We start from the raw sequence: 12,659 nt of genomic DNA, 5'->3' as shown, positions 1-12,659 counted from the left end.
GACTGCAATTGTACTTTTAATCCCAGAGCCTATATAGTTTTTGAAGATATGAAAAAGTAAGGGTCCCACCACTGAACCTTGGGGTACACCACTGATAACCTTAGACCATTCAGAATAAGAGTCATTAACCACTACTCTCTGAATTCTGTCTTTTGGACAGTTTTCTATCCATTTACAAACTGATATTTCCAAACCTGTAGACTTTAACTTACACATGAGCCATGTGTGGGGAACTGTATCAAACGCTTTTGGAAAATCCAAGAATACCACATCCACAGCCACCCATCTGTCCAAGTATACCATGTCCACAGCCATCCCTCTGTCCAAGTATACCATGTCCACAGCCACCCCTCTGTCCAAGAATACCACGTCCACAGCCACCCCTCTGTCCAAGAATACCACATCCACAGCCACCCATCTGTCCAAGTATACCATGTCCACAGCCATCCCTCTGTCCAAGTATACCATGTCCACAGCCACCCCTCTGTCCAAGAATACCACGTCCACAGCCTTCCCTCTGTCCAGGAATACCACGTCCACAGCCACCCCTCTGTCCAAGTATACCACGTCTCCAGCCACCCCTCTGTCTAAGGAGGGGGAAGAAGAGAAGCCAATCTCAGCAGAACACCGCTGGGCAGGTGAGTACCTTTACTGTGCAGGACTGGCAACACTACAATAATCAAAGTTTAGGCTCCCTAAAAACACACTATATACTTTTATAAGGAACATGCACAGTAGTATAACAATGTCACACTAACCTTGGCTCTTCATTACGGTGGACACAGTCACATTATTCAGTCTCCTGTCCTGCAGCCTCTTGCTGATCTCTGACACCTGAGCATTGTAGGCGGTCAGGATAGCAATTTCACTTTGTTCAACAGACTGAGCAACCAGCAAGGCAGCCAAACGAACCTGGGAATATAAAGAATGGGCTGATCAGACTGGGAACTGGCATGTTAGAAATTACATTTTTACTAGATGTTCACTACCCCAACATTCTTGGGCGAAGATGTAGAAATAAATTCTGTTGGGCTTTTTTCACACTTTCCCTGTTCTTTACCACAATTACAACTACAGCTGAACATTTTTATTTTAAATACCATTAGTGTCTAATCCAGTCTCTAATAATTTGAGCGTGCAACCGCAGCATGGTTCTTTGCATATCTCCTACCTTCTGTCTAAAGTTCTACCATGGCAAGAACACAGGAATTTTATAAGTCTACAAATCAATGGCTTTTTAAAATGAAGATGTTAAAGTAGTATTAAACCCTCAGAATTTTTTCGTTTATTGAGGACAATAAAGTGAACATTCCCCAATGAAATATTTTTTTTAAATAACCCCAGGAATTGCAGTTTACAATTTATCACACAGCTGGCTCCTGCTCTCTCTGTGCTGCTTCCCTGACCTTCCAGTCTTGACAAGAAAAGAGTTTACAGTGGACAGTGCAGTTTGTCTAGAGTCAGTCTGTTTGCTCAGAGAAGGGAGAGAGGAGGAGGAGGAAGGAGCAGGGGAGTGCCTTGCCATTCTAAGCTATAGAGCTGTGTGTTTCTATTGATCCAAACAGTGTACAGATATACAACTCTAGTCCCTGCAGGCAAGGGTGGCTCCATAGGACACTGAAAGAGAAAGGAGCCATCCCTAAACATGAAACCTGGGGCATCAGTCAGCTTAAACTGGAACAAGGATTGAAGATGAAGAAGATGCATACTTAGTAAGAGATTAAATGAGCTTCTTAAAGAGCTTAAAGTGGTTCTAAACTCAAGATATTCCCTGCATTAAAGAGCAAGTTCAGTCTGTAAAAAAATAAAAGTCAGCAGCTACAAATCCTGTAGCTGCTGACTTTTAATAAAAGGACACTTACCTGTCCAGGGATCCAGTGCTGTTCACCCAGGCTAGTTCTCCACTAGCCTTCAGGTTCCTGGTGCCGGCATCCTAACTGTGGGTATCCGGCTGTGCTGCTGTCACCCTTTTTCTCTTGGTGTCAGGAAACTTGACACCAAGAGAGTCTGAAAACTTAGCAGGATCAGAGGATAGCAGAGAAACAAGGCATCAGACAGAAATGACACTTAGTGCTTTTAATTGAGACCAATACACACTATAGAGGGATATGCTTTTATTCATATTTCAAATCTGAAGTTTACAACCACTTTAACTGCATTAGAGAACTGCAGGTGCTGTGCTATGTACCACAGCTGTGTAAATCTCAAAGTTGATATTGAAAAAAGGGTAACAAGACCTATAAGAAATAGAGATAGGCTGAACACCCTCCAGTTCAATTCATGACAAAACGCTCAAACATCGCAAAAGTTCAGGCCCAAACTGCAAACCCTAATAAAGTCTATGGGACCCGAACTTGAATAAGCAAAAGTCCCCATTTTGAAGGATAATTTTCAAGTTATTGGCCATAAAAAAGGGTATGGGGGCCCGGGTACTGCCCTGGGGACATGTACATTTAAAAAAAAAAAAAAGAGGAAAAAAAGATCGAAGAATTATATAGAGAAAATATTAAATAAAGAGGGAGAGTCGGTCTATAAAACTAAGGAAATAGCAGAAGTTTTTAGAGAATATTATGGGCAGTTATATTCCGTGAGAAAAAAAGAGACAGAAAAACAAGAGATGAAGAGAAGGGGAAAAATCAAAGACTATATATTTCAAGCAAATATCCCTAAAATACCGGGGAAATTGGCCAGGAATTGGAGAATCCAATCTCAGTCCAAGAAGTAATGCAGGCAATAAAAGAGACCAAAGGAGGAAAGAGTCCAGGGCCTGATGGCTATATAATAGAATATCTAAAAAAGTTTGGAGACATACTAGCCCCAATTTTATGTGCATATTATAATGGACTAGGTACAAAAATTAGAGTTACGCTTACCGGTAACGTCTTTTCCAGTAGTCTTTCAGGACAGCCACTATGAGAGATAGACTCCTCCTCTTCCTCTGGAAACACTGCGCCAGCCCATAAATTCTTACTTCCCCTGCCGGACCTCAGTTTATATCGAGAATACCTCCGGCCAGCTGGGGAGACACAAGAACACATTAATAACATATTCATCAAATACTATTATCTTGCTGCGCTCTGGTCTTTTGTAAGACTCCCCCCAATTTTCGGGTGGGAACTAGGGCTGTCCTGAAAGACTACTGGAAAAGACGTTACCGGTAAGCGTAACTCTAATTTTCCCTAATCGTCTTTCAGGACAGCCACTATGAGAGGATAAGCGAGCACTTACCAGTTAGGGTGGGACTACAGCTTGCAAGACCTTTCGCCCAAAGGTCTGCTCACCTGCCGACACCAGATCCACTCTGTAGTGTTTTACAAAAGTGGAATAGCTGGACCATGTTGCTGCTCTGCAAATCTGCTCTGGCGTTGCTCCCGCTCTTTCTGCCTGGGAGGCTGCCATAGCTCTAGTGGAGTGTGCTTTAATACCCACTGGGATTTCTTTCCCTGCAACTAAATAAGCCTGCTCGATGGCTACTCTGAGCCACCTAGCAATAGTGCGCCGGGACGCCTTACAACCTTTCCTGGCCCCGGAAAACAAAACAAATAAGGAATCTGACCTTCTAAATGACTTGGTCAGTTCCAGATAGTGTAGGATACATCTCCTAACATCCAAATAATGGAATTTTAGTTCCTTCTCACCGGAGGGATTGGGACAAAAAGAGGGCAAAACAATTTCCTGGCTTCTATGAAAGCCGGATGCCACTTTCGGCAAAAAGGCTGGATCGGTCTTCAAAACTATCCGATCCGGAAAAATAACGCAAAAGGGAGCCCTGACTGATAAGGCCTCCATCTCACTGACCCTCCTAGCAGTTGTCACTGCTACCAGAAACACTGTCTTCAGAGTAAGCTCTCTCAGAAGACACTCCTTTAAAGGCTCAAAGGGGGGTCCAGTTAAGCTCTGCAAAACTAAAGATAAATCCCATCTGGGAAAGGACAGACCCTGGACCGGTCTCTGTCTGGACAGGGCTCTAAAGAACCTGACTACCCATGGGTTGGCAGCCAAATGATCCTCTAAATAAACACTGAGGGCTGATACCTGACCCCTAAGGGTACTAATGGATAAGCCCTTATCTGCCCCACATTGTAAAAATTCCAACACTGCGGAGGAGCTCCGTACTGGGAAAGAGTTCTCTGCGCACCACTTGTTGAAACGCAACCAGACCTTTTCATAGATCTGGCGAGTTTCCTTTTTCCTACTGTCCAGGAGGGTAGAAACTAGTCTCTGAAAATCCCTTAGATTTTAATAAACCCTCCTCAGTAGCCAGGCCGCTAACTTCCACTGGCGTACCTGTGGGCATAGGACTGGCCCCTGAGAGAGGAGATCCTCCCGAGGGGGCAAGAGCAGGGGAGGTTCTACCGCCAATTGCTTTAGCACTGAGAACCATGCTCTCTTTGGCCAATGTGGAGCCACCAGAATCAGAGATGTGCTTTCCATCTGAAACTCTCAGAACTGCTGGCAACAACACTGGAGGTGGGAAGGCATAGCAAGTTCTGAAATGCCAATTCTGGCTCAAAGCGTCCACCCCTAGAGCTCCCTCTCCCCTTTTTAGGGAGAAAAAACAGTGGGTTTTTGCATTGTTTTTGGACACGAACAGGTCCACCTCTGGAGACCCCCATCTCTTTACTATGAGATTGAAGACCTCCTGGTTGAGAACCCCATCGCCCTCCCTCAGCCTCTTTCGGCTGAGAAAATCTGCTACTACGTTTTCCTCTCCCCTCAGGAAAATGGCTGAGAGCGAAAGGGTGTAGGTTTCGGCCCAGGACAGAATCTCTGTCGCTAAAGACAACAGGGCTCCGCTTCTGGTGCTACCCTGTTTGTTCACATAGGCCACTACGGAAGAGTTGTCCGACCGCACCTGAATGTGGTGACCCCGGAGCTCTTTGAAGAATCTGAGGGCTAGTCCCACTGCCCTTAGCTCTTTCCAATTGGACGATCGAGTCAACTCGCCGTCCTCCCAAGTGCCCTGGGCTAGAAGGGAACCCAAATGTGCCCCCCAACCTTTTCCACTTGCATCTGTGGTTACTACCCGAGAAACCGGGATGAGCCACAGACGACCTTGCGACAGATTTGTCACTTTCCTCCACCACCAGAGGGATCTCTTTACCTGGTGGGGAATATGTACTAGGGTGTCTAGGGCCTCCTGACTGTGGTCCCACACCCCTAGGATGAAGGTCTGTAGGGGACGAAAGTGTAACCCTGCCCACTGCACTGCTGGAAGGGTAGATGTAAGGAGACCCAGTACTGACATCAGAACCCTTATGGAAACCAGCTGGTTGCTCTGAAGAGAGGCCACGCACTGTCCAGTTTTCGTACCTTTTCTCTTGGCAGAAAAACTCTCAACAGTGTTGAGTCCAACAGGAAACCTAGATAGGAGATCTGTTGTGAGGGGATCAGGCTGGACTTTCCCAAGTTCAGAAGCCACCCCAGGTCTGTAAGGACCCTTTTGGTTAGATCCAGATCCTTGACCAACTGTGTTGGGGATGCTGCAAACAGAAGCAGGTCGTCCAGGTAGGCAATTATACATACCCCCTGGAGCCGAAGAAAGGCCATGGCTTCTGCCAGGACTTTGGTAAAAATGCGGGGTGCAGAGGATAGCCCGAATGGCAGGGCCTGAAACTGAAAGTGTACTGTTTCTACGCCCAGATCTATGGCAAGGCGTAGAAACCTCTGCGAGGCCTCCGCTATAGGGATGTGTAAATACGCGTCCCTTAGGTCCAGAGATACCATGAAGCAGTTGTGGGGGAGAAGCGCTTTTACTGAAAAGATCGATTCCATGCGGAATCTTTTGTATGTCACAGAAGCGTTCAGGGGCTTTAAGTTCAGGATCAACCTGAACTTCCCTGAGGGTTTTTTCACTATGAAGATGTGAGAATAAAACCCCCTTCCCTCTTCTGCTTTTGGGACCCTGAGAATAACATCCTGATTCTCCAATTCCCTCAGAGCTTCTAGCAAGGCCTCGGCCTTTACCATGCACCTGGGAAGATGCATGACAAGGAGCCTTTGAGGGGGTGGTCTTAGGAATTCCAAGAGGTAACCCCTTCTTATTACCCCTAAAATAAATTGATTGGGGGATATTGTCTCCCACTGTGGAAGAAAAGCCCCCAGTCTTCCTCCCACTGTAGCTGGAAAGTCACTGGGTTTTACGGGGCTGGATAGGAGGGCGAAAAATTGCCCCTCCTCTGCCCCTGCCTTTTTGGGGCCAGGTTTTCTTTTTCCCCTCTGGTTTAGAGGTTTCCCTACGCCCCTGCGGGCGAAACCCCTTTTTTGTTGGTACGGGGGTTTTCCGTTTGAGAGGAAAGGACTTTTTCCTGTCCGCTGTCCGGTCTAGAACTGTCTCTAGCCCTGGGCCAAACAGGAGGTCCCCCGTCAGGGGTATCCCACATAGCTTTATCTTGGAGGCATTATCCCCTGGCCATGTTTTTAACCAGAGGGCCCTTCTGGCCGAATTGGCTAGAGCCGCCGTTCTGCCCGACATGCGGACGGACTCAGCAGAGGCATCAGCTATGTAAGTGATCCCTCGCAGCATAGTAGGGAAGGATGACAGAATGGTTTCCTTATCTGTGCCTGCCTCAATATGTTGTTGGATCTGTGAGAGCCAGTGCTCTAAATTGCGAGCCACAACTGTAACTGCCATTTCAGGCTTTAAATTGCCGATAGCCGAGTCCCACGTCTTTTTAAGCAGGGAGTCAATCCTTTTGTCCATGACATCTGCCAAGGCCCCCATGTCTTCAAACGCCAAATCTGTGTGTCTGGAGACCTGGGAGAACGCGGCATCCAATTTGGGACTTTTATTCCAAAGGCATGCCGGGTCCTCTGAAAATGGGAACCTTCTTTTGAGGGATCTAGATAAAAAGGGTTTTCTCTCCGGATCCTGCCACTCTTTTTTAACTGTTTCCATTAAAACTTCGTGTACTGGAAACACCCTTCTTTTTGGCTCCCCTAAACCTGAATACATTTGGTCATGCAGGGTTAGGGGCTTTTTATCCGTCTGGATACCGAGGGTTGCATAAATTGCCTTTAAGAGGTCCTCTACCTCATCAAGGGATAACTTATATCTGGAGGCTTTCCTGGACCCGTCCTGGTCCTCCCCCTCGGAACCCTCCTGGGAATCGGAAGAGGAACTGTCTGGAAGTTCCCTACCTGTCCCTGAAGGGCCTGCAACCTCTGTCCCCCCTGTACTAACAGGTTGGACTGGAGCAGAACTCTGTGCTAGAGGTGGGGTTGTATCCTGGGGAGATGGACCCGTGGGAAGCTGAAATTTTTCAAAAAGGGACCTAAAAGAAGAGAAGGTGGACGAGAGCTCCTTGACTGAAGCTGCTAGTCCTGACTCCTGTTCAGATTCCCTTTCCCTAACGAGGGAGTCAATACAGCCTTTGCACAACACTTTGGTCCAAGATTCCCCTAAAATGTCCCTACAGGAGGCACACTTCTTTTTAGAGCTATGCGTAGACCTAGTTTTTTCCGTAGCTTTCTAAAAAAAAAGGAAAAAAGAAAAAAACAGAAAAAGACAAAGTCAATCAAAAGCTCAGGATACAACCCTGGGAGTGCACTAGACCCTTTTTTTTTTAAAACAAAGGGATCTGAGCCTCCCCTCCCCCCTGGCCACCCAGGGGGTCTGCCCCCCCCACCCATGATAGAACCATACATTGGGGTGGGGGGATCCTAGATAGAGAGAACCCCTCCCCAGGGCGCTCTTACCTTAGGAATGCTGGAGATAGAGTCTGTCGTTTGAGCCTCAGCTTCCGACATGACTGCAGGTGGCTGCTTGCTACAGAGTTCCACGTTGCCTGTGCACGTTCTGAACTCATCTCCAGCTTGTGCCCGGCCCTCCTATCAGCTCCACGACCCGGAACCGGAAGTCGATCGTATTTCGAGGTCAAGCCTTCGTTTCCGCCGGATACGACGTCGCCCGTCGTTCGGCCCGCTCGGTTCAAAGAAAAAAGGGGCGGACTGTACCCATGTACAGGGAAATCTTCCGAACGGCTTGCCAGCTGCGTCCCTGTAGACGCGATAGGAGTCCCCCACGACCTGAAGCCGCGCTCGACTCGGAAGGGGTGGCAGTACCTGGTGAGGTAAGTAAACCGTTCGACCCATCCGACACGCGGACGTTGGTCTCGAACGGTTTGAACCCAGCTTTCTCCAAACGAAGCCCCTGCTTCTTTCAACCGGGTTCTTTTAACGAAAAAACGGCCACAGCCTCCCCAGCTGATCGGCCTGGTTCCTTGCACAGTGTCTCCCCGCCGGAGGAAACACTAATAACTGAGGTCCGGCAGGGGAAGTAAGAATTTATGGGCTGGCGCAGTGTTTCCAGAGGAAGAGGAGGAGTCTATCTCTCATAGTGGCTGTCCTGAAAGACGATTAGGGAAATATGGACTGAGCGAGGAGGCCTCCACTGCGACAATCTCCACGATATTGAAAGAGGGAAAAGAGAATACAATATGCTCAAACTATAGACCGATCTCACTACTCAATACGGACTTTAAATTGTTCGCAAAAATATTGGCGGCTAGAATAAAGAAGTTAATGCCTAGCTTAGTCCATGCAGATCAGGTGGGATTCATTGAGGGGCGAGAAGGAAAAGATAATGGAGTAAGGTCAATATTACTGCTTCAGAGGATGAAGGAGAGTAGAATCCCCAGTCTACTCCTATCAATAGATGCTGAGAAAGCTTTTGACCGAGTAGACTGGGGATTCATGATGGGTACCCTAAGGGGAATGGGGTTTGGACCCAAAATTTTGAAGTGGATAAAGGCACTATATAACAGCCCCAAGGCAGTGGTAAGAGTTAATGGGGTACTATCAACAGCCTTCAGAATAAACAATGGGACTATACAGGGGTGTCCGCTGTCCCCCCTATTGTTCGTTCTGGCATTGGAGCCACTCCTGGAGACGATAAGGAGAAACCCAGATATAAAGGGGGTTGAGATAGAGGGGGAAATACATAAGACAGCCGCATTCGCGGATGATATTCTGTTTTATGTATCTAGCCCACGAATCACCATGCCAAACTTGTTACAGGCTTTACAGGAATACGGGGAATTATCTAACTTTAAAATTAACCCAAGCAAGTCAGAAATCTTAAACGTAAATATAAATTCGAGAGAAGAACTTGACATTAAGAGAGAATTCCCATTTCTATGGCAAAAAGAAATTAAATATTTAGGGATTAAACTGACTGCATCAATAGAAAAAATATACCAAATAAACTATATCCCCCTTCTAGAAGAATTGAGAGAAGAAATAAGGAGAATGAGAACAAAGCCCCTGTCATGGTTAGGAAGAATTAATGCCTTAAAAATGATTATTCAACCTAAAATCCTTTATAAATTTCAGCTATTACCAATATATATCCCCCCCTATATTTTAAAATGATAAATTCTTTCATTTCTAAATTTATCTGGAACAACAAGAAACCTAGAATCCCACTGAAGACTTTGCAAAAGGGAAAAGATGAGGGGGGTCTGAATGTCCCAGACTTTAGAAAATATTACGAAGCAGCAGTGTTAACACGGGTGGTGGAATGGGCAAAATTAGAAAGTTGGGGAAAAATAGAACACAGTTTATCAGGCACAAATCTAGGTAGAGAAATCTGGACTCCTTTAAAATATAGATCACTAGGGAAGACAACACCTTTGGTGTTTAGAGTATGGGAGGGAATACACAAACATAACAAGTGGAAATATAATTCCCCTTTAATTTATTTAAAAGATAATGATTTTTTTGCACCTGGTAAAAGTATAATAGGAGGGAAATGGATAAAACAAGATAATATGCAATTACGACACATAATTAAAGAGGGGAAATTGAAAACACTAGCAATATTACAGAAAGAAAATGATTGGATGGATTTGAATGAGTGGCGATACCTGCAGCTTAGACATTTCGTCTCAAGACTACCACAACTGCTTAGAGATGGAGAAAATCTGACTGCCTTGGAGCGGATATGTGAGGGGAAATCCCCAAGGGCAGGTATTGCCCAGTTTTATAAGGTCTTGAGACGGGAATGTGAAGCGGAGGTACCAACTTTCATTAAAAAATGGGAAGAAGAGATAGGAGCACGGGGTGAAAACCAAAATATAGAAAAAATATTGAAGATGGTGCACAGATCCACGGAAAATAGTAAGATGATAGAAACAAATTATAAAATTTTAGTAAGATGGTATAGGACCCCAGATATAATGGCAAAGTACCAGGAGGGACAATCTGGGAAATGTTGGAGGAATTGTGGACAAACGGGAAGTTTGGCCCATATATGGTGGGACTGTCCCAAGATTAAAGAATATTGGAGAGAAATAATAAGATATATAGAAGTAATAGCTAAAATACAGTTACCTGAGAACCCATGGTTATGCCTATTCCATGCAGTAGATACCCCAATTAAGGAGTATAGGAATTCCCTCACAAGCTCATTAATAAACGTGGCAAAAAGTCTGATTCCGAAAAAATGGAAAGAAATAGAAGCACCCAAAGTAAAGGAATGGCTAGGAAAAGTTGAGGAAATGTATAGTATTGAAGGGCTGGGAATGGAGGAAGAAAGAGAAGGAAAGAGATTCCATGTGAAATGGAAATACTGGAAAATCTTTAGACAATCTATGATTTTTAACGAGGTAATGGGTCGGTAGGGGTGGGGAGAGGGGTGGGAGGGAGATATTTTAGAAGAACTCGAGAAGTAAAGAAAGAAAACCAGGATAATGTGAAAAATTGAAGGGCATGAATGTATTTTGGTTCTATGGTTTTCTTTTAATACTTGATTATGTTTTGTACATAACTTAAATGAAAAATTTAAATAAAGAATAAAAAAAAAGAAGATTGTTTTTAATGGAGCAGTGATTTTAATGATGCTTAAAGTGGAGGTCCACCCTAAAATGGACCTTCCGCTCATTGAAATCCTCCCCCCCTCCGGCGCCACAATTGGCACCTTTCAGGGGGGAGGGGGGTGCAGGTACCTGTACAGTACAGGTATCTGCACCCACTTCCGGCGTAGATTCTGCAGAAGGTACGCCCCTCTCCGCAGAATCTACGCCCCTTTCCGAAAGTCCCCCGCTGTCTGCTGGGAAACACACGGATCCCAGCGACAGCGGGGACCATCCTTATTGCGCAGCGCGACTCGCGCATGCGCAGTAGGGAACCGGGAAATGAAGCCGAAAGGCTCCACTTCCTGATACCCATACAAAAGATGGTGGCGGCAGCACCTGAGAGGCGATCGAGAGATCGGCTTCGGGTGATGACATCGCGGGCGCGCTGGGCGGGTAAGTGTCACTATTTTAAAAGTCAGCAGCTGCAGTATTTGTAGCTGCTGGCTTTAAAAAAAAACGGCGGACTCCCGCTTTAAAGTGAAACAATAAAAAAGAAAAAATCCTTTAAATGTAGTGCCTGGGTAGTATGCCTGTAAAGTGGTGCATCTGTACTGTGTATAGAACCTGCTGCAGTAAAACTGACATTTATAAAGCAAAAATTACATTTCTTTATTTAGTAAACAACGGCTTGGGGAGCCAGTCTGCATGATGAGGCCACAATTTAGTGCACTTGAAACAAGATTAGAGATTTTTTGGATAAATTCTGGTCTCTTTGGAAAACTTTGGATGGAAATAACATTTTGCACCACAGTGAGCAAGCCTTTTATGTAGAAGCCAAATTATAGTACACTAAGGCCAAGATTAACAATTTTTTTTATATAAAGTCTGGTGTCTCTTTCGCCAACTTTGGATAGAAGTAACCGGTTGTGGATAAATTACCCTATAGAGGTACTCTTGATAAAAGCCAAAATTGGACTTCCTGTAAAAAATTTAAATTCGATGCTCCTGTCATACAGGTGCTGACAAATTGGTCCTTGGGTGTAAAATGTGCCCATGAAACCTATCGTATACCTAAAACAAATAAAAAATCAACACCTACAAAGCTAGGCAGCCTAAACAGTCTTGCAGACATTCGCAATCCCAATAACACTTAATCAGCGACATTGCATCAGGGGATTGATACCTGCTGCTAATCCAGGACTGATTTTTGAGAAATGTCAGCCAATCAATGGAGTCTGTGGACAGACGCGCACTTTTATCTGTCACAAAACCTCCGCCAGCACTGAATGCCCGCTTGGCAAGCACGCTGGGTGCAGGGCAGCCCAGCAGTTAAATTGCATACTGGGAAAGTCCTGGCCAGTGGTCTATTCTCATGACCCAGAAACTGTCAGGTCACCTGAGTCCAGGTGACAGATGAGTTGAGTAGAGAGGTATTTTGCTATAGCGCGGTCTTACCCCGAAGGGTCCCAACGCGATTGACTAGGCCCAATTTAGAGGGGAGCCAATTAACTTGCATGTTTTTAGAGAGTGGGAGGAAACTGGAGTACCCGGAGGAAACCCACGCAGGCACAGGGAGAACATGTAAACTCCAGGCAGATGGTGTCGTGGTCGGGATTCGAACCAGCTGCTAGGTGAAAGTGATAACCACTACAGCACTGTGCTGCCCATAGATGCATCCTACTGGGGTCTGAAGTGCACCGCAAGGTAGTGGACCCTACGGCTGACTGCTGCGGATGGAACTCCGGGTGGTTCAGGAAGGCAGGTCCACTAGAGCAACAACACAGATCCCACTGGGAGCTAGAGCATAAGATTCCCCAGGGCGTGGAGTCTAAGAGCCAGCAGGTGTTCACCAGAGCCTCTAGT

General features: G+C 45.7%; 1 protein-coding gene across 1 annotated transcript in view; it reads right to left on the bottom strand.

The window, feature by feature from the left end:
• HELZ2 (helicase with zinc finger 2) overlaps positions 1 to 12,659 on the bottom strand; it is a 100,277-nt gene that overhangs the window by 16,443 nt on the left and 71,175 nt on the right. Inside the window, exon 18 of the mRNA XM_077460425.1 lies at positions 759 to 912. Coding sequence (XP_077316551.1) covers positions 759 to 912 — 154 coding nt within the window. The remainder of the gene's footprint in view (positions 1 to 758; positions 913 to 12,659) is intronic.

Source organism: Lithobates pipiens, unplaced genomic scaffold, assembly GCF_037356315.1.
Source record: "Lithobates pipiens isolate NorthernLeopardFrog02 unplaced genomic scaffold, aLitPip1_a1.2 Scaffold_28, whole genome shotgun sequence".
Taxonomy (NCBI): Eukaryota; Metazoa; Chordata; class Amphibia; order Anura; family Ranidae; genus Lithobates; species Lithobates pipiens.
The sequence above is the reverse complement of the archived record's forward strand: the minus strand, read 5'-3'. Positions and strand labels throughout refer to the sequence as shown.